Genomic DNA, 21,269 nt, shown 5'->3' with positions numbered 1-21,269 from the left:
GTATCCTTGACTGTTGACTGTGTCCTTCGACTCAAAGAATAAAACGAATTAGAGCCAATGTACAATTTGGCAATCGGAAATATGTTTTGTGTCAATGCAACAGATACGCGTGTGTTCGTAGAGGTAGACTGCGTATTCATGGTGCCCTTTTTATCGTCACATTCTTATGTTAGCGTACTAGCTAGCTAGCCAGCCACTTTGGCGCAAGTCTCGAAGCTACCACTGTTCTAGAACCCTGCAAAACGTGACCCAGATTGTTAGGGCGAATTCCACTCCAAGAAGCTACCAGCAACTCTTCTCTCTTAACCAATCACAGTAGACAAATGAAACAGGGGGCGGGGCGGCAAACGTTGACAAGCCGTACAAAATGACGTAGCGGCAGTCATGGACCAATGGAAGCGTACGATTATATAGCTGCTCCTCGGAGTAGGAAGTGAGGTCGTAGTTGGCAGGTATCTACATCATGTCACTGCATGTCTCCGCGAACCGAGAGGGATAAATACTGTTTAGCAGCCAGATATTGCAAACAATGACTGGATAAGTTTAAGCAAAACCGCATGGAAAGACACGGGTTAGGGTACAGACAGGAAGAAGTGAGGTCTGAAATCCGTGGAGGAGAGCACGGTATGTTTTGTGTGGGTGTGGGCTATCATGTTGTCGTTAGCTTGCAAGGAATGCCATTTCAGAACGTTCAGTATGATGGTGGACACCGATGTTACCGCTTTTATATCTGTATAGCTTGCTCGGGGTTGTTATTAATTTATGTAGCTAACGCGAATTAAATATGTTACCATATGGTATGCATTAACTGGGTAGCGGGCTGACTGATGCCATCCTTAATTTCAGGAGTAACGTGCGCAGTAACTTGCTATTGCAAATGGGGATCGAATCTGCGAAAAAAGGATGGTTGGGCCTGCCTGTGTTGGTGAAAAAATCCCGTCTTCTGGATCGCCAGCTTGATAGTTGTTAGTCAATTCTTAGTTCTACTCATAGCTCCGTAGCTAATTAACTAATCTGTACATTACTTGTTTTAAGCATTCAGTCAGCTCGCTATGCAACTATTAGCATGCAGATAGACAAGATGGTCTGTATTTTTTCCCCAGGAATTCCGCTAGCTGTTTTAGCTTTTCAACTGACAAAGGAAACGCACACCTTTCATAACGACTGCAGTTTGCTTGTTACCGTTAGATAACTAACATGACGTTAGCTAGCAACTATGTTGTTATGTTGTAGTTAACCTGTGTATCTACGGTATGCATTGAAAGCTGAAACAGATTTTAATTGTGTTTAATAGTGTTATTTTCATTTTGTTTATTTTCTTATTTTTGCAAGATTCCCCCGTACTCATGACGTTTTGTTGTCCTGGAACGCGTGAAGTAAAGATTATGGTAGCCAGCTAACGCTGGAGTATTTTCTCGAATAGGTCATTATGTCAAGCGGAAAATGACGGCGCACTCTTCCTTATTTCAGTATCTAAACCAGCTGTCACTGAAGCTAGCAAGATACAGCCCCCTGGGGTAGCAACCAGCTGACTTCTGCCAGCCAAACGCACACAAACAAGATGCGGTCACGCCTCAAAGACTGATAAAAAGCGGTTAATTCCTGTGTGTGTTTGACAGTTCGAGGTGTGTCGCGGAGGATCCGGGAGACGGCGGTCTTTGTTAGCTAGCTCGCAGCCTATAGCACCCAGGTATGGTATTTTATTGCTTGCTGCGTTATGCAGGAGACGCGCTATTCTGTCTTTTACGTGTCCTTGTAAATTGCATCTTTGTGTGAGTTCTTTGGCTAAGTAGACGCTACAAAATGGATGTGTTATGTCTTTTCCAACTTTTGCCAAGTGTGTGGTTGTTTACATTGTTTCCTATATGGTGTGCTCTTCTCGAGTTTCCAGTACGGTCAGTCGGTTTTAATTTTATACATAAGGAGTCATTATTACTGAAACCTTATCCAAACCTTCGTAGCTGACAGCAATGTAGTCAAAGTTCATCTCTGTTGTGGTGGGTAGTGGCGGCGCATGATAATTATTATGTAGATTTTGAGCACATTGCTCCAAATCTGGGAAACATAACTGTTTTGTTTCCCCCCTCCTTTTAATTTTGTTTTATAAATAGTTTTTTTTTTTTTTTAGAATGATTGTCATGACAGGTGTTAAAGTTAGTTATTAGTGCATGAGTTTTGGTTCACATTTCCTTGGTTAATATGTGCCATTTCCCCAGATAGGATATCAAGGGTTTTTTTGGTCTAAGACATTTGAAATGTGAGTAAGGCCTTTTCAGGATCAAAAATAAGTGGTTGTGGACTACTCAACTGAAATGTGAGAACACTGATCAACTCTGTGGCAATGAGGAAATTGTAAAGAAATTTCCAGTATACATAATGTGCTGGTGTTTTTTGTTTTGACAAAGTTTTCACTGTTTACACCTCCACAAGCACCTTAGCTGTGTCATGGTCACCACACAAAAAACTTTAAATGGCTGATTAAGGCCATCTTAAACCTATGCAGAGGCTGTTGGTCTCAGTGCATTTTTGTATAATTTGTAATGAACAGAGACATGTATCTGGACACCTGTGTTTGAAGAGCATAACTTGCAGAATCTATCCAAGAGTCTAATAAATATGTGACCAAAGCGAACGGCAGGACAAAAATCACACTGTCTGAAAGGGGAGGAAATAATTTCCCCATCCAAAGGTTTACTTCAAGCACTGCGATCACGTCTAGGATGTGCCTAAAAAGGGGAGATTATTGAAATTTAAGATTAACATTGAGAAGATGATTAAAATTGTTATGAAAAACAGCTTTGCAGGGAGATATTGTCTGATTGTGAGGGGTATTTTTGTAGCATGCCCCAGCTGGCTGAGCAGAGTGTTGGGATTGCCAGAGAGATTAGAGCATTTTCAAAACTGGGCAGAGGGTCATGGTGGCTCTCTCAATCTAGGTGATCCTTTTAGAACACCACGCATTATCTGAGCTTAACCATTCTGATCAAGACGGTCTGAAAATAGCATCGTTTTACGAAAAGAACCTTGTTTCTAGACATTTGTGCTTCAAATAAGCCAAAGTGGAAAATGGAGTTGTAACAGCAAAAAGGTTCCTTATATTGCGCTAATTGTGATGCAGTGAAGGATGGCTGTGTCTAGCTCACTGAGTGGTATGTGAAACCCTGGTTTCCTGTTTTGTGACTGATGACATGCATAATTTCAGGTTTAGTAAGTGTGCATAGTGTGCTCTGTGCAGATAAATGAAGACCACTAACATGCTGTTCACTGTTTCATGAGGATTTATCCCTGTGCGGTGGCCTTACAGTACTGTTCCCTTGGCTCCTTAAAGTGTTCAGAACACTTGATTTGAACTGGGAAGTACTGTACAAAACCATGGTACAGTGGTTAGGCAGCTAACTTTGCGCAAGTGATTCTGTTCAATTCACGTATGTGACATGTTAGTTAGGTCATGGGCCTCTGTTCAGCTTCAAACAAATACATTATTGCTTGAGCTTCAATCTATGCAGATTGTTGCGATGTGAGTGGAACTAGCCTTGTCACCAGTGACTGTTGGCTGGATTGGCAACTTCCTTTTTAACAGATATTTGCAGTAACAAACAAACAGTATCTGCAAGTGTCATCTGACACTTGATGAACATGACATTAACACTAATAAGGTGTTGCACAGATGTTTGTTTAGAATTGACCTAAAGGGTTAAGTAGAAGTCCTCTATGTTATCCAACATGACTATTGTTTAACATGGCAGGCAGAAAATTTTGCCCATGGAATTCCACTCAGGAGCAGCTGGGGACAGTGTTGATTTCAATTGGATTCGCATTTGTGTGCTGGACTGTAAAAACACTCACAGCTCAAATGCTTGTAGTTGGATCAAAATGTTGACCTTAAAGTGGCAATGTCATGCACTTTGCTTAGGGTCAGTCCTGTTAGATGGCATTTTTAGTGAAGGTAATTTGAAAGGAGGATCTATCTATGGAATGTGAAGTTGCATGCGCAGTTGAAAGAGAGAATATGGTGTGGTTTCAGATGTGTTAAACTTGTGTCCTACAGTTTAGCAACTGGTTATTTGTTTGAACACGATATGCAATGTAATTTGTATTTCTGTTTTTCAGACTTGACCAGAGCACTGTGAACCAAAAACTTTGCACAGATCAAGAAGACTGTGGATGAGATAAGGTCCTATTTTTATATACAGGAAGTTAAGCCAACGAGGTGAGCCAAGTTTTCTTCAATAAATGATTTCTGCTTGTAGTTAACTGCTCAGTAATAAGACTATGCATATTTGTCTACTTGTTGTCTGCACAAATGATAACACTGTTGTCCCTCCACATCTGTGGGTTTAATTGGAAGGAGGCCTCCTCCATTTTGTTTCATGTTTTGCCTTTTTCCTTCACTGATCGGTGCTGTTCGCCACCTCTCAGATCCACCATGAGTTCACACGAAGCCGAGGTGCACACCATCGCTCCGGAGCTGCCCGCCATGTTCGACGGGATGAAGCTGGCGGCCGTGGCAACGGTCCTCTACATCATCGTGCGTTGCCTGAACCTGAAGAGCCCCACCGCCCCACCTGAGCTCTGGTTCCAGGACACGCCCCTCAACCACTTCCTGCTCAAGTCCTGTCCTCTCCTCACCAAAGAGTAAGTGCTCCCTGATGGGTTCATTCCAACGCCCCTGTTTCACAGGATGGGCAATTGTGGCTTTACTGGAAAAATTGGCAAAATTATCATTATCAAACATGGAATGGGTCAAAACTGGAAAAACTGGAATGGAAATTGAAATGGAACTGAAATGGAATTTTTTGTTTCTGAAGGAGATTCGTGATTGTTGCTGCGTTAAATTGGTTATCAGTTTACATGAGCATGAACATCCTGAATATGGCGGAATTCAACCCACATTCAGGGCCAGGTATTCTTTGGTATCTTATGTGCTGTGGTTGTCTTTGGAGACGTTCGTTGGCTGTTCCATTCCCTTCAAAGGTCCACTGTGATTATGTAACCATTGTTTGAGGTTCCTGCTTGTTTCTTTGTTTTAGAGTTAATTTTTTCTGTGTTCCTCTCAATTCCTTTATAAGGGGTGAAGGTTATGTTTTTTCCCTCAGATTCTTGGATGGTGTTTGCGTGACAGTGAAACGTGTTTATATCAATCCAGGACAAATGTAAATTTACCATTGGGTGCTACAGGGTGCATTCAGAGCTAATGCATGGTTACTGTGACTAAGAAGCTGGGAATGTTCTATTCTTTGGACACAGTTACTGTACACAGTGTCTTGATGTGATCTCTGGAGGTTTGAAGTATGGTGTGCTTTGTGGTCAGTTGATTAATTAGAATTGGCAGTCCATGTCTGAAAGAATTTTGTTTTGCTGCAGGCGTTCGTGAATGTCAGCGATTCTTGTGCATTGTGAACTTGTTTAAGGAGCAGGAACATACAGTAACACATGTTAATATGCCTACTGTAGTTTTTAAACTCCACTCCCTCAGTGGTTTCTTACATCACCATGTCCCATTAACAACTTTTTCTTTGGTCATTTTTTGCTTTGCTATATTAAGCGGCACCGACCTCTGTTATGCAACATCTCTGTTTCCAGCACGGTTGCCACACTGCGGACTGAGACATTATTTATCATCGCTGTGCCCGTTGCACTGGTGCCGAGATGCATAAACCCACCCAGAAGAGGTGCCTCCCTATCTGCCCTTTCCCCTAGAGTAAACACAGCAGCTTAGTGGATTGCCTTGTTGTTTCCAGGAGCTGCCTCTTGAGAAAATGTTCTGGAAGCCAGGGCAGGGTAGGGCCAACGTGACTCCTCTGGTTACAAAGGCCGGGAACCACGTCACCAGTGCACCGCGGTCGGGCAGACCTGACTTGACTGTGTACTTTGGCCCGTTCCCAGGTGCGTCCACCTGGCTCGGCAGCATTCAGGTCTGCTTCCTCTCAGAGGAAACTGCAGCGCATGCTGTCGTTCCGTAAGCTCTTTAGAACAGGAAGCGCAGCTTGACATAAACCAGCCCCGCCGCACCGGCTCCTGTCTCTCCCTTTAATGCTCCTTTGGAATATTCCAGAGCTCAGACATTTGAAGTCCAGGCCTCACTGATAACCTTTCTTTTGATTTCAGAAAGGGGATGTTTTAAAGAATATCTCGTTATGTCAGCATTGACTCCCTTGCGGGGCAGAATTAGAGCTTCTGGTTCGTTCTAATCTTGCTTACTTTCCAATGACTTAATTAAAGCTGCCGATCCTCTTGTTGTCTTGACGATTATGTAATCCTTGCCAGAGTGTCCTGACGGTGATGTCTCCTGGCTGACAGACTGTTTTCAGCCGTGGCAAGACAGGATATTATAAACTCTTTAACTGCTGTTTAGGTGTACATGATGCTTGACACTGCAGTCAGTTGTTTCTCATCTAAACACCAAGTCTGCGGGTCTTCAGGCTGTCATTTCCTCGTTTCACTGAACAGAGTGGCACTCTCTCTCTCAGATATATGACACTGATGCTAAATATTATAATAACAAAAGACTGGTTCTGAAAGAGATGTTGGAAACAGTAGCCCAGGTGTGATATTCCTTTGTGATTTGTGCTGGGCTGTTGCCAGCCAGGGAGCTTTGTGTTGTTGCGATGGATTCGTGTGCGTTCCGTCAAGCGGAAAATCACCACACGACCCGCTTCGATGCAACTCTTCGGATGGAAAAAAAAATATAATTAATTTCAGCTCACAGCGGCAAGTTTAATTGTCAGATTAAGCGGGCCGAATCTGCGGGGTGGATTACCGAAAAGCGGCGGGAGGATAGCGCGGGGGTTACGCGAGCGGGGGGTGGGGCTCAGGTGGCGGCCGCTCCGGTGAGGAAGGGCGCGGAAGACGAGGACGGTAGGGAGCGAGGGGGTTTGCGTAACCCGCTGCCGTGGCAGAGGACTTTGCCCGCTGCGGTTATTTACTGCAGTGGGGGCGCTCCCGGGACCTCGCGGGCGTGTCCTCCGCTGCCCTTGGTTACCGCCCCCCCTGCGGGCGTTGCCACCACTGCACACCGCCCTTATTTTTATTCTGCTCCGTGCCTTTACTGTGCGGAAAGCATAAGCCGCTTCACATCATCACTCGACAGAGCTCGTCTGAACAATACTAATGAGATTTTGGCTGCTCTGCATGCAATATGCTCTTAGAAAAAAAAAGAAAAGTAAAATGATAGTGTGGTGTGAGATAAGAGCAGTCATCTTCTGTTTGTCATAAGTGTGCATATTTGATGGGGAGAGCACAGGAAACCCAGGGCTGAGCTATGCGTGCGATAGTTGTCTTATGAATAGCTGTGCTGAAACTGGATTTAATCTTGTGAGGGTTACTAGCTAAATGGAAACGGTATACAGATAGATTTCCGCTGGTGTATCTGGCCTTTTAGGGTTGCCTGACAGTTTCTGTGGAATTTGCAGGCGTTTTACAGTGATACATGATGACTCAGCATTGCAGATAATGGGACCGTGTGCCTTGATGCATGACCTGAAGGAGTTATGCAGGTTTTCTGGGGCAGCAAGCCCTTTTTCCAGCACATCAGGCGCCCATGGGTCGCAACGGCTGACGGGCACGGTCATTATTGCTGGAACTCGTTTCTGAGCGACGTGGCTGTGAAACTGCAATTTCTCTCTGGCGTAAAGGTCACACTTATCTGTGCGGTCTGTCAGCCTTCCGGAGGAACACTTTAACTTTGGTCCTTGAGCTAAAGGCGCATGCATCGCATCAACAGCCAGGTGATAATCATTTGTTGGTGCCTTCTTCCATCGTGACCTGGAAAAATGTCAGGAGACCTGTAATTTATTCATAAAGAACTCCTGCACCCTCATGCAGGTGGTAAATGGTGGATATATTCTGGACCTAGTACATGAGACTCTTCCCTGTGTTTATACTCGGTGTGCCCTTTCAAATGCATGAATGGTGCAACGTTGTGCTTCTCCCAGGTACATTCCTCCCCTGCTATGGGGCAAAAGTGGACACCTCCAGACGGCCCTCTATGGGAAGATGGGAAGGGTCAGCTCGCCCCACCCCTACGGCATCCGCAAATACCTACCCATGCAGGACGGGGCCACGGCGACCTTCGACCTATTCGAACCACTGGGGGACCATCGGACAGGAGGTAGAGTCATTGGGAAGTGGTACAGGAAACAGTTGGGGTTTGGGGTGGAGGGAGGGGTGATGGGGGCAATAAAAGCAGGAGGATTCACAGGGCAGGATATGTCAGCAGTGATGTTTCAGCCCGTGGAGGGAATCCTGCGACAAGTGTGAGGACGTCTGAACCCAGAGACATTTCATCTCCTTTGTTATATAACAGGCAAATTCGCACCGATGCCAAGTCCGTTCAGCGCGCCTGACCTGAGTGTGTCAAGGCTGGTTTTCGTTTCCATGAAACGATGACCTAGTGGTTGCTTCGCGGTTTGCTAACTGCTATGGCTGCAAGGTATAATCTCACAGTAGAAGACAGCTCTGTGGAATGTGCAAGCAAACAGATTGCCTAGAGATGTGCACTTCTCCTGTCTTATGAAACCAAGCCTTGTTCCTATAGTGTCATTTGGTTATATGACCGTGTTTTTAACCTCATTTTGACGTCAGTGTTGCCGACAGTCTGGTATTTACATACCGCACTGAACGCTTCTCGGAGAATCTGAGCGTGCCTTTGTTTTTCTCCGGCCATTGTTGTCAGAATGATTTGGGTACTTGCAAATTCCTCACTGTACAGTGGTCAGTGTGATTTTCTGTTTCTCTTTTCAGATGATGTTACCATGGTAATATGTCCAGGAATAGGTAACCATAGCGAGAAGCATTATATCCGCACGTTTGTGGATTACTCCCAGAAGCAGGGCTACAGGTGTGCTGTTCTGAATCACCTGGGAGCCTTGCCCAACATCGAGCTCACTTCCCCTCGTATGTTTACTTACGGTAAGGGGTACATTTCGTCACTTACGGATGTTGCATTTCTTATGTTGCAACAACATCCTTTACATGAACTGTTGTACTGGAGTCTGTGTGTTTGACAAAGGGTTGCACATACTGTCTGTCTTAAATGATAAACAGTTAATACTAAAGTTACCTACTAGGTAAGTCTTGCGGTACTGATTGGCAGCTAAACAAGGAAAAAAATGAGTGTTGGAACCATTGGTCATATCAGCTTTTCATGCAATTTTACTGGAATTCATTCCAGTGCCCCCCAGTTCCTAGATTTTTTAACTCAACTGTTTTGCCCCTTTTCTACATATGAATATTTAACTTGTTCCCAGCTACCATTTAAAAACCTTTGAGGTACCCCCGCAGTTATGGGTTATGTAGAATGCGACGCCTTTTTGAAGTGGAGGTTACTGACACAGTGCCTCATATCCCCCTCCTCTGCTACAGGTTGTACCTGGGAGTTTGCAGCTATGGTGGGCTACGTCAAGAAGACGTTCCCCCAGACGCAGCTCGTGGTGGTGGGCTTCAGTCTGGGCGGCAACATCGTCTGCAAGTTCCTGGGAGAGAACCGCAACAACCAGGACAGGGTGCTGTGCTGCGTCAGTGTGTGCCAGGGCTACAGCGCACTCAGGTGAGTCCCCTGCGCCCTGTCCCCTGCGCCCTGTCCCCTGCGCCCTGTCCCCTGCGCCCTGTCCCCTGCGCCCCGTCCCCTGCGCCCCGTCCCCTGCGCCCCGTCCCCGCGGGTCCGGCCGAGTCTTTTGTCATCGCGTCGCTTGTCCCCCTCTGCAGCGCGCTCTTACCGTGGAACGTGCGTGTCCCCACAGGTGACGTCACCGTTAGCCTGCTGTCCCGTGAGCCGCTCTGATAGCGGGGCTCCGACCCTGAGGAGTTCCTCCTCTGTTCTGTGTGTGCTGTGTGCTGCATTCCAGCCATATTTCCCGCTAATCCCTCTGTGCCGATGGGGCTAGGGGATGCACAGCATGTGTGCATGCTGTGGACTGGCCTCTCCCGGCAGTCCCACCCCAGTTAGCAAAGTGTAGGACGGACACGTTTCAGCTCCCTGTTGTTAGTGAGCACATTAGATAAAGCTCCGTTTTTACCGGGTTGCAGAGGCCTTTGTGGGTGCCTGTCTGAGCTGGAGCCTCATAGCATTGCATGACTGCCAGGGGAGATGCCACAGTGATCTTCATTTAGTGCCAGTTCAGCCCTAATACCCTTGCCAACCATTACTAGAGTACTAAAATAATTAAGGCACTGCCCTTCGGGAAGGCAGCATCTGTTCCTCACACAGCTAGAGATGGAGGGAGGGAGGCCTAACAGTACAGGCAGTGATCACAAGTTTCTGTTTGGCGTGGGGGGGAAAGTGGGCGTATGCTGTAAACACTGAAAAATTTTAATTGACATATCCAGCTGGAAAATCGGAATCACAACTATAAATATGCGGGCATTTGACCTCCGCGCCACTCCATAAACTGCAGACTCGCGGACTGCCTCCAGCACCAGAGGCACCAACAGCTGCAGTTTGTCCGCTGGTGGTTTTTCTGTTCTCCGCTACGGGCAAGGGCAGGAGAGCGAAGGCTTTAATTTTGGTCGTGTCTGCATTTGCTGTGCCTAAGACGCCATTTAATCAATTAAAGCAGTCGCTGACTCTCTTCGGTCCCAGCTCCAGGTCACACGAACCGTGTAAAATTAGCCTTCTGATTTGCTTGCGCATAAATACCTCCTTGTTTGATTGGCTACACTGTGATAGGGGGAGGGGCACAGGGATATGTATGGACGGAATGAACCTCAGAAGAGGCTTTGAAAGGGTGCTGCCCGAAAGGCTAAAAATGTACGAGGCACTCAGGCGTGTTTGCTATACACGTGTCTGCTCTTCTTCACTGTTGCCCCATTCTGTGACATGTGGATTGATTGTCTGTGTTGTTTTTTTGAAGAGGGTGCTGGCTCTCAGGTGAACAGGTTCTGTACCATGAATCACAGTACAAAAAAGCAGTGTCGTAACAGCACGCATTCATTTTATACATCAATGTTGTTTCCAGTATGTAACATGAAGATGGAATTATTATATCACACTGGATACTTTGTTTAAAGGACTCATGCATTGCTAAACTTAATAGCTAAATATAGCTCCGTAGGAGACTTTGCCTCCAAGTTATGCCAGATGTCGCGTTTAAGTGGAGTATGCTGAAGTCAATGAACCCATTAATGTCTACATGAATTTTTACATAATGTCCTACACACATATGCAGTTTTACACACACACACACACACACACACACACACACACGCTATGGCTGCTTTTGTGTGTATATTTTGTGTTCACATTTTATGTTTATATAAATGCAGTTCCATGTTATCCTGCATCTCCTTATCAAACCTTATCAGTGCATAATTAAGCTGTTGAGGCTGTTTGTGTCAGTCTGTCTGTCTGTCTGGGGCCACACCTTGGCGGTTTGAGCGGTTGCCAGTCCCCTGCCACTCTTGGCAGGAATAAAACCTTCTGGGCTGTCAGACTACCAGGGCTGTGTGTGTGTTAGAGCGACAGACACCAGCCATTTTCTTTTCTGTTTTTTTTTTTTTACCTCTGTATGTAGGGCACGGCAAAAAACAATCCTTTTTTTTCGGTTGCTGTTGTTGTTTACACCATCTGTTGAATCTAGTTCAGGGCCACCCAGACAGGCTCCTGTATCCCAGCATTCAGTCACTCTGTAGATGCCTCTCCTGCAGAGGATGTGTATGTTTATGCATCTGTTTGCCTCCTTTGTTTTCCCTGGTGGCTTATATATATTAATTTATTTTTCGTTTTCACCAGGGACAATTTGCATCAACTCGGTATAAACTGAGTTCAGTTAAGAACAAAGCCAGTCACCCCCTGTATGTTTGTTCATCTTTATGCCTTGACAGCATGGCCCATAAAGCTGAACAGTCCCTATCTGCACTGTGGTCATGTGCACGCTTGCTGTGCATTAAACCGCGAGGCATCGTGTGAAGGGCAGACAATGTGGCACTCACTTCCTGTCTTTGTGGTTTCAACCAGGGCGCAGGAGACCTTCCTGCAGTGGGATCAGTGCCGAAGGTTCTACAACTTCCTCATGGCAGACAACATGAAGAAGATCATCCTCTCCCACAGGTAGCTATGCCCACAGCTCAGGAGCCGTGGGCTCTCATTCCCTCCGGTGATAATCTGGAAAGTGAGAGAAACCCATAAACCGTAAACCATACCCCTGAGTGTAAGCTTTAAAAGCATCTCAGTCTTTGAGTTTAAGAATGGCAAAACAAGATTCCTGAAGTGGCTGTGTTTGCGCCAAGGGTGCGTACGCGTGTGTGTGTGTGTGGGTGCGGGTATGTGGGCGCATACACATTCGTGTGCATGCATGCGTGTGTGAGCGCGTGCTTGCGAGACCCACAGAGCACAGCAGTCTCTTTGTTCAAAGCCTGCGCACACAGGAAGGTCAGCGTATTGTGCCGTGTCTGACAGGGGAAGCCTGTTCGGGATGAGCTCCAGCAAAATGAAGGATGCCGACCTGAGCCGGCTGTACACCGCCACCTCCCTCATGCAGATCGACGACAACATCATGAGGTAGGAGCCCGTTTACACGCGCCACACATGACCTTTGAAGCTGTTTAGTGTTTGCCTTTAACCTTTCAGAACGGTTAAACTTAAACAGAGGGGAACGGTGTTGTATTTACTATACCTCCCCCCCACACCTCCCTTGTTCTAATTATTTTTTTAATGATTTGCCAGTGTCTCTACAGTGCGGCAGATGTTTGCGTTTTACAAGGCTAGCGGTAGTTTTGATGTGTGGGTAAATGGGTGATACACTGTATGGATGAGGAAGGCACAGCTGTCGTTTTGTTCTGCCAATATGATGTTCGGAGATGTGTTTGATTTCTTTGGCTTGCCTGGATAACAGTGCTGCTCACGCAGTTTTAATAAATGGCTTCTAAACCTCTCTCCCTCTCTCACAGAAACTCACTCTCTTTCTCACATTCCATTATTCCTGCTGTCAAGAGCTCCCTGTATTAATCTCTCTATGCATTTCTGTCTGGTAGAAAATTCCACGGCCATGATTCCCTGAAAGAGTACTATGAGAAGGAGAGCTGTGTACATTATATTCACAATGTGAGTAAAAGCCCCCCCCCCCCCCCCCCCCCCCCAGTCTGCATGCATTAGAATTTTGTGGGCCTTGTCTCTACATGTCTTTTTCTGATTGGAGTAGAAATGCTCTATATGCATATCTTCAGAATCTGCAAGTCCACAAGTAGAAGCTTTTTTGGTGCCCGTTAGTGTGACTTATGTAGCTTGCTAAGAGATTGGAGTTAAAATGAAAATTGCTGCAGAACAGATCAGTGATGGAACTGCAGCAGCTTTTCTGACTTTAAATTCTCCATCTTATGAATTTAATCTCAGGGATTCCAGGGTTGTAGACAAACATGACAATGCTCAGATATTCATTAATATTAGATTTTTAAAAACCGTATTTTGCATATACATAGCAATAGCTTTCATATGCTTAAAATTACAAAGGAATGTGTGCAGCTCTCGAAGTACACTGTGATTAAGATAAATACCTAGAGGTACATTAGCAGTAGCCTGTGCCTGATGTCCCTCTCCTTACCCTTCACAGGTAAACGTGCCACTGCTACTGGTGAACTCTGCTGATGACCCACTGGTGCACCAGTCTTTGCTGACTATACCTCGCACACTTGCAGGTACTATTAGAATTATTTCCGTTATTACTCATACCAGTAACCCTTCCTGGCGACTGTCATTGTTATCATCATTAATATAGTTGCTTTTCCGTGATGTCAGTACATTGCTCACATTCAATTTTCAATTTTTTCCTTGCAGTAGATTTTGAATAAAAGTTATGTCCTTTCTCACAACATAGTTTGGTGACATGTTGATAGAGTCCAGGCCCGGGTGTTTAAAGGTATGTGTATAAAGTGAGAGAGCAGAGATATGTACCAGGAAAGAGGAGCAGAGGAGCAGAGAACATTCTCAGAGGGCCATTTTCTCCTTCCCGGACTTGTCGTCTGTTGGCTATTAGCCGAGCATTCCGCTGGGAAGGAATTTATAATGGGGCTGCTCTTAACAGAAGGACTTACAGAAGCCACTTTCAGCCAGGGGAAATGAATGCTCACCATTTGCGGTTAAGCGCCACGCCCGCTCTCATGCTTGCACGGTTGTGTTTAGGGTGGAAGGGCATGGGAGGTATAAACGGCAGGAGCGTGGTGATTCATCCTCTGCCACACATTCACCCTGTCCCTTTTCCCAGCCCCTCCCAAACGCTCAGGATGCCAGGGGGAGTCCACATTACCCCCATGCTGAATTCCTGGCCAGCCAAATGCAGGTTGGCCATGTATGAGAGTGGGCTGTGTTTCTTCCGGGGCCATTTAACAGCTGACAGATGGAGGAACTCAAGAGGAGGAACTCAAGAGTAAATGCAACATTGTGTATTTGCGGACCAATGGCAAGGGGCGGGGGAGTAGACCAGGAAGCGCTAACTCTTCAGTTTTAACAATCATGTTTCTGGGTTTCCTTTCCTTCTCTTCGCTCTGTCTCTCTGTTTCTCTCTCTCTGTCTCTGTCTCTCTCTCTCTCTCACTTTCTTCTTAATGTCGTCTTGTTCCGGGTAATCTCTTGCTAATTTGGCCCCGCCAGGACGGGGTCGTGTTGAATTTTTCAAGGCAACACGATACGTCTGGCGTGTGTTTATTTATAGAGCTCTGTGCTGTGTTAGAGGGCAGAGCACGCCCTGTTTCCTCCCTGGTAGCAGCCCGCGTGCTGCTGTCTGCTGGCCGCCGTTTGCGCCAGTGATGGGAAATGGCATTGTGTCTGAGCCCTCTGTCCCACTGAAGACATCTCCATCCCCTCTCTCTACATGGGCCCTCAACACACAGAGGAGCACTGACTCTTAAGGGCTTGACCCAGTTAGGTTGGGCAAGTCCTGTAATGGCTTCAGGTCAGCCGGGCCTTTTGAGGTCGACATTAATGGCATAATTGTATATAGCATGAAAATAAACGTGAAATGCTTCAAGGAACAAATTCAGATGAATGAAAATGATTCACAAGTGTGGTTCAGAAAAGCATTTCAGTAGATGGATTCTAAATTTTAAAAAAATTAATTAAAAAATACTATTTAAAAAAAGTAACTACAAAAAACAAATGATCACTTGTAGTGTTTAGCTGAAATTCACATTGCCCAGTACTTTAAAATATGCAATACAAGTAACATGGTGATTAGTTGGAATACTGAAGAAGTCGTATCCGGGCGTCATCTGCCCTGTGAAGACCTCCTCCGATTGTTCTGAATAGCGTCTGATAGAGCTGCTTACTGGCTGAATGTAATCAGCTGAACCATCTGCCAGTCGGGGCCTGCTATCGATTATTTTCTCATTGCTCTAATGATCTGGAGTCCCTGCGTTACCTTGCATGCCGTGAAAGAGAAGCTTACGTAAGGGGATCGACCGCAGCTATAATTGGACCACAGCCTTTCTGCCTGTAGGACCATTAGCTGTAGCGGTTAGCCATCGTTTGTTCTCTGTTCTGCAGTTCTGTCCCGTTTTCAGTCTCCCGCTCCCTCTGTGGCAGCTATCGGCCGCGCGTGTCGCTGGAGGTAGCGGCACAGATCTGTCAGCGCACCAGCTGTCTGTGCCGCTTCTGCCCCAGCGCGGCGCGGAGGTGATCACAGGTCAGCTGGCACAGTTATTCCCTACTAACCTAATTCACGCAGAGCGGGATTCGGTATCAAGCGCAAGCGTTTCAGCAGAAATTTCCCTCTCGCTGCCGATGGAATGGGGGGGGGGGGGGGGTGGTAGGGGGAAAATGCAAGGCCATCGCCCAGGAGAGCTGACCGCAGGGTCCTGCAGGGCCTGAACTGCGCACCTCAGGCTGAGCGGTTTGACGTGCTGTAATTAGGAAGACGGACCAAAAAAAAGATTGCTGATTTGGTGCCCGGTGTGCATGGGGGGTAGCTGCTGAAAAGGGGGTGTCTGTGTCAGCATGCAGGGCACTTTGATTGATTCAGCTCTACCTGAGGGGACCGTTGCCTGACCGTTTCCGCCTCCATCTCTCCCCCTTCCCAGAAAAGAAGCCCAACGTGATCTACGCCCTGACGCTGCACGGCGGCCACCTGGGCTTCTTCGAGGGCGCCGTGCTGTTCCCCGAGCCCCTCACCTGGATGGACAAGGTCATTGTGGGCTACGCCAACGCCATCTGCCAGTGGGAGAGGCAGAAGCCGCCGTGCCAAAGTGCCACCCAGAGCGAGACCCAGTGCCCGGAGGAGAAAGCCTAACCCTCCCCGCGCCCCAGTCGCCCACTCACCCACGATACACTTCACTCTCCGCACCGACTCACCGCCTTCTCTCAATACTCTCTCAACACGTGCTGGACTTGCAATCTTCTTATTTTGTATATTTTTTTTATCATGCAAAAAAAATGAGTACCACAAAATGTAGGCTATACAATATGTATTAATGGTGAAAAAAGGGGAAATTGGGGAAAAAAAGATGCACCCTGGTTTGTCTAAGGAGATAAAAAAGGACATTTATAAGGAGGGAACCGTAGTAAACAGATTGCGTTGTAGTTCTGTAGGTCTTATTAGGCAGGGCGTAGTACGACGGTGGAGCAGAAAAACACGTTGCATAATGAATGACCTGCAGGAAGGGCTCTTCGCTGCTGGGCCCGCGTCAGCAGAGTCACCCTCCTCCACCTTTTATGTAACGCGCACGGTCTGTACCGAAGATGTATGCGGCTTGGCAGGAGTGCTGTCTGTCTGTAGCGGGGATGGAAAATGAGGTCCCTGAGGGCCAGAAACTCACAGGTTTCAGAGTCCCCTTAGATTAGCGGCAGATCTGCATCAGGGATGCGGTACCAGTTTGCACTGCCTGCCCGATATAATATCGCTTCATACAAAAGCCAAAGCAGGACGAAGCCCAGGGGCTACTGCAGGGCCTCCCGCCCCTGCTTTAAAGCATTTGAGGAAACATCATTGGCCGCGTGCAGTGGTTTACCTCCTTTTTTGTGGCATTTACTTTTTTTTGTTTGTTTTGCACAGTGCAGTCCAAGGGTTGACTGCTCTCTGTAGGGTCATTACTTTTAACCCCGTGTGGGCTGCAACTGTGGGCCTTTTCCTGGAGGAGATTGTTTGTTTGTCCTGTACTTACCCTTAATTATGGATGAGCAATTGTGTAGAATTTGGAATTGAACACCTGGGTAATGAGACCTACACAAACACCTATCCCTTTGGAGACTTTTAGCCAGCTGAAGGCTAAGCCTCATCTCCAAGTGGCATTGACCAATGGGGGAATGAATAAACCCGTGGTTTATCGTACCCGCGCCTGTGTTTAGAACCAGCTGGATCCACTAGCATTCCAACTGTCAAACCAGTTTATCCCAAATCACAGATTCTGTTTTCCAAAGCACTTTATTTGACACATTTTTACTTCACAAGCATCCTTTTTATAGGTGTTGAATTTTGTTCTATTTTTTTAAATTTTGGTTTGGACTTTGTTGGATTAGAATTGAAATAACCGTAGTTCCGTTGATGTGGTGTGGAGATTTGGCGAACAGACAAGAGGGAGAGAGGTCCTAAGCCTGAACAGGTGTAACGACTGCGGTGATCCCCTTGTGTGCCCTTAGATCAGTGTGTCTAATTTGCCTCAGACTTTTTTGTTTATTAAATCTCTTATTTTTTTCTTCCCAGTTAGAACTGGCAGAAAAGCAGAACCAGTTTGCTCTGTCTTTTAGGAGTGCTGCCTATGTCAGTGCTCTGCCTTTGAGCAGCTGTGCTCTGTGTCATGAGAATGGAGTGGCCTGACCATGGCGAACGGAGTGAGGGGGAAAGATGGCTTTCTTCCCAATGTTGTTTCTTTACTCTGGCAACACTGTATTCATCTACTGCGGGAGGCTGTTGCTTTAGCGTAGAACGAGGTTGGTTTTTCAGGGCCTCTTCATTTGAACCAGCACTGTCGGTCTCTTCTTGAAACCAGCATCAGTGTCTTGCATTGAGCTGTGAGGTGAACTGAGTAATTAGCTGTAGATGCATCAGTTGGAGTCCCGTTTTCCATCCTTTCTTACGTATGAAACCTGAGATCATAGACGACCCATTGAAAGAGGGTATGACATTTAACAGAATTCCAGATGAAACTTGACTTGCTATACAGTGTTTTAGTGCTTGAGTGCTTAAAATAAACTTAATATTTCTGTGGGAGAGAGGGAATTTGGCTAGTTTGGTCGCAAAAGGGTTATTTTCTTGATAAGAAACTTAAAATGAGCTCCTCTTGTAGTTAAAGACTAAGCCAAACCTTGGCCCATCTATACAGCCCTTCAGAAAGCTTTTTTTTTTTTTTTTTTTTTTTTTTTTTTTTTTTGAGGAATGCTTTTATCAAGATGAAGATAGTTTGTCTTGCAGTAGATACATGAGCATGTAACAGAGTGCCCTTGATAATTGGGAGACGCTGCAATGTATCTGAATGTTATGGGGGAGCGTTTCAATGGGGTGTGTAGATATACTGGGAGTGGGGTGGGGGGGTCGTTAATGCCAACCCAAACGAGGCACAGCAGTGAAGGACAGTGTGCAGGCAGTATGCGTTTAGGTTCACCTTATTAGAATTGAATTATGACAGCAGTTCTTGGGAAGATTCTTACTGTGCTGGTGTTTTCCCTGCTTTGCCTTCCTCGTGTGCTGTGTCCCGGTTTTGATAATGTAATTCTCCTCAGAGTAGATGGATTTGGTCACACGTGTGTGACAGCGTACAGAGACCTGCTAGCAGGTGTATCGTGGAGGGGACTCACCATACGTGTCCTATGTACTATGTCTTAATGGCTTTGTTCTGTTTTACATGTATGTGGCAGGTTAACCTTACTGTACCTTACTCCTCACTCACCTACATCAAATGCAACAAAGTTAGAATGATGTTTTTTCCTGTGAAAAAAAGGAGAACTGCAAGAGGGAAAAGCACTTTGACAATCCGTTGTGAAAAACCAAAAAAGAAATAAATAACCATTGTCAGCTTGATCAGATCTACAAGATTAGCAGAGGGTTCCACCCATCTCTGTTGTGGAGCACAGAAAACTCTGCGAACAGAATGGTTTATGTAAATGTACTGTAATATATATAATATGATTGTTTTTTTTTCACTTTGTATATTTAAGATGCAGATGATAATACTCAGTTTACTACGAACCACAAAGCTCTACACTATCTACAGCATATTCTGATATGGCAGCAAGAGCCGTGCACTTTGGTGGGTTAAGAACTTTAGGACAGTTCGGGAGTAATGTTAAAGAAAATGTGCTGGAGAGCACTCTTTGGACCTTTAGTGCACTGCAGGGAGTAGCCAGCTTCTGTTCTCTCTTTACTTTAATCTGCTTGGCCTCACTGACTGCCTCATTCTTGTCTCATTCCTTTGTTTTTCCATATTTATGGCTTCACACTTCATTACTGAGCTCTTGGCTTTCCCTCAGCAGTATTCATTACAGTAGACTGATGCTTTGCTCGTGTCATCTAGAGCAACAGCACCCTCTGCCGCTTGGCAGTGGAATTGTTTCATTCGTGCTGAGTGGAGTGCAGCTCTTGAGCTCTGTTACATTGAACACCTGGTGCCCCCTAGTGGAGCATTTGTCTGATGCCTTGAAGGTTTTAAGACCTGTTACTGAGTTACCGAAAAATGCTTTTTGGAAATTGAGTAACAGCACTCTCATCAAGGTCATTCCGGTGTGTGTACAATAAATGTGTGTTGACTTAAGTACAAACTGAGCAGGAAAGTGAGGGTGTAAATAAAATGCCTGCCAATTTGTTATTAGACCATTTAAAGAGTGAATTTGTGAAACGACCAAGCAGATTAAAGCAATTCTGGGCTAATATACCAGCACAAACCAAGGCTCTCCTGTACAGAATAGAGAATTGCATTATGCCTTTTTCACTCAATTTTGCACAGAATTGCTGGTTTTGGATGTATATCTCTGCTTCAGGCTAGTTCTGACTGATTTTGTTATCCTCAGACTTCATTTTTTATGTTTTTATATTTTATTATGGTTATTATTATTTTGTTGTATGTATGTATGCTTTGGAGTGTGAGTGTGCAAATGAATATGGGTGTTTGCATCATATCACCACTCATGGATATTAAAGTAAATGTAATTCATAGGCTCTGGTGTAACATGGTAAACGTTGAATTTTGGACCTTTGATAAATACTCTGGGAACGTGTGTTTAGGGGACCAGAGGCAGTGTTCATTGGTGGTTGTGGACATGCGCAGTCTTTTTTTTAATTGATATTTGAAGAAATGATTTGGGGGTGGGGTTAGTGTGGAAACATCCTAATTCCTAAGTTTAGCAGCAGAACACCGCTAACAATTACGGGACATCAAGTGAACGTTGAAAATGTGTTATACATGCAGTTTTTGTAATGCAGTAATTGGTTTCTCGAAATGTTACTTAAATTCTAAAATGATGCTTTATTGATAGCTGTTTCATGGTGTGTTATCATTACATTATTATTATTATGATATCAAAAATGTCAAAAGGCTTTCTTTCTGTGCTCCCAAATTATTGAACTGGAACTACCTAAGGGACCATAAATCTTAATTTGTATTCCACAGTTCAGTCCAAATATTCCATGGAGATCTATTGACCAGATATATGAGATAACGTGCATCAATTTGCCCTACAGATGTAGATGTGACAGTTTATCAAACACAGCAAGTATTAACTGCACACTAGCACGTAGAAGGTGAAGTGAGAAGCCAAGCGCTAGTTCCCTCAGTGGCCTCAAAGCTAAGGGCCTTGCTGTGATTTTTAACACGGCCCTGGCACTTAGATGAGCTGGTTACCAAAGGGAGGTGGGCTCGAATTACATGACTCTGCTCCTTTGGTTGAAGAAAAGATAGAACCACCTTAAAAAAGAGAGAGATCACCTTAAAAGTCTTCTGCACTGTCTTGGAGGTCTCCATTCTTGCACACGAATTTCACTGAGGTGTGTAGAGGCGTGTGGGGGCGTTGGGAGCACTGAACGCAGTCATGTCTCTGTTTCATCGTTGTATGCTCAAATTAACATTTATAGCTTTATTCTTTGTGTTTACATGTAAATGTATGAATTTAATTTTTTTTGGTCATAAAAAATGTAATTTGACATTCAGGCACACCCATTACAGTATGGATTCGGATCACTTGTGTGTTTTTTTTTTTGTTCGGGAAAAAAAATGGTGAGTGATGTAATTTTAAGAAAAGGAAAAAAAAGAATTGTGTTCCAAAATAAATTATTTTCTTGTAAATTTGTGTCACTTGTATTTTATTGTGTAATTGTGGAAAAAAAGTTATATTTACTGTTAGTCCTGGTATTTCTTATT

The 21,269-nt window shown here is 45.2% G+C and overlaps 1 protein-coding gene across 2 annotated transcripts; it reads left to right on the top strand.

The window, feature by feature from the left end:
- The first annotated feature begins 439 nt into the window (after window positions 1–439).
- On the top strand, window positions 440–21,105 carry abhd2a (abhydrolase domain containing 2, acylglycerol lipase a). 2 transcript variants are annotated; one of them, XM_036543510.1, is made up of 12 exons: window positions 440–624; window positions 1,620–1,690; window positions 4,111–4,210; window positions 4,420–4,635; window positions 7,935–8,110; window positions 8,743–8,910; window positions 9,364–9,547; window positions 11,954–12,046; window positions 12,395–12,496; window positions 12,970–13,039; window positions 13,545–13,629; window positions 16,005–21,105. In XM_036543510.1, the coding sequence occupies exons 4-12, from the start codon at window positions 4,427–4,429 to the stop codon at window positions 16,211–16,213; spliced, it is 1,296 nt and encodes a 431-aa protein (XP_036399403.1). In that variant the 5' UTR covers window positions 440–624; window positions 1,620–1,690; window positions 4,111–4,210; window positions 4,420–4,426; the 3' UTR covers window positions 16,214–21,105. The 2 variants fall into 2 exon arrangements, with proteins under 2 accessions (XP_036399403.1, XP_036399404.1); XM_036543511.1 differs by lacking the exon at window positions 1,620–1,690.
- The last annotated feature ends 164 nt before the right edge of the window (window positions 21,106–21,269 follow it).

This window comes from Megalops cyprinoides, chromosome 13 (genome assembly GCF_013368585.1).
Source record: "Megalops cyprinoides isolate fMegCyp1 chromosome 13, fMegCyp1.pri, whole genome shotgun sequence".
In the NCBI taxonomy this organism is placed as follows: domain Eukaryota; kingdom Metazoa; phylum Chordata; class Actinopteri; order Elopiformes; family Megalopidae; genus Megalops; species Megalops cyprinoides.
This window is presented reverse-complemented; position numbering and strand designations above follow the sequence as displayed.

Bases quoted from the DNA above. Each gene is read 5' to 3' on its own strand.
- abhd2a (XM_036543511.1), top strand. From the start codon at position 4,427: ATGAGTTCACACGAAGCCGAGGTGCACACCATCGCTCCGGAGCTGCCC. The intron at 9,548-11,953 runs GTGAGTCCCCTG...GGTTTCAACCAG, and splicing joins CAGGGCTACAGCGCACTCAG to GGCGCAGGAGACCTTCCTGC. The intron at 13,630-16,004 runs GTACTATTAGAA...CCCCCTTCCCAG, and splicing joins TATACCTCGCACACTTGCAG to AAAAGAAGCCCAACGTGATC.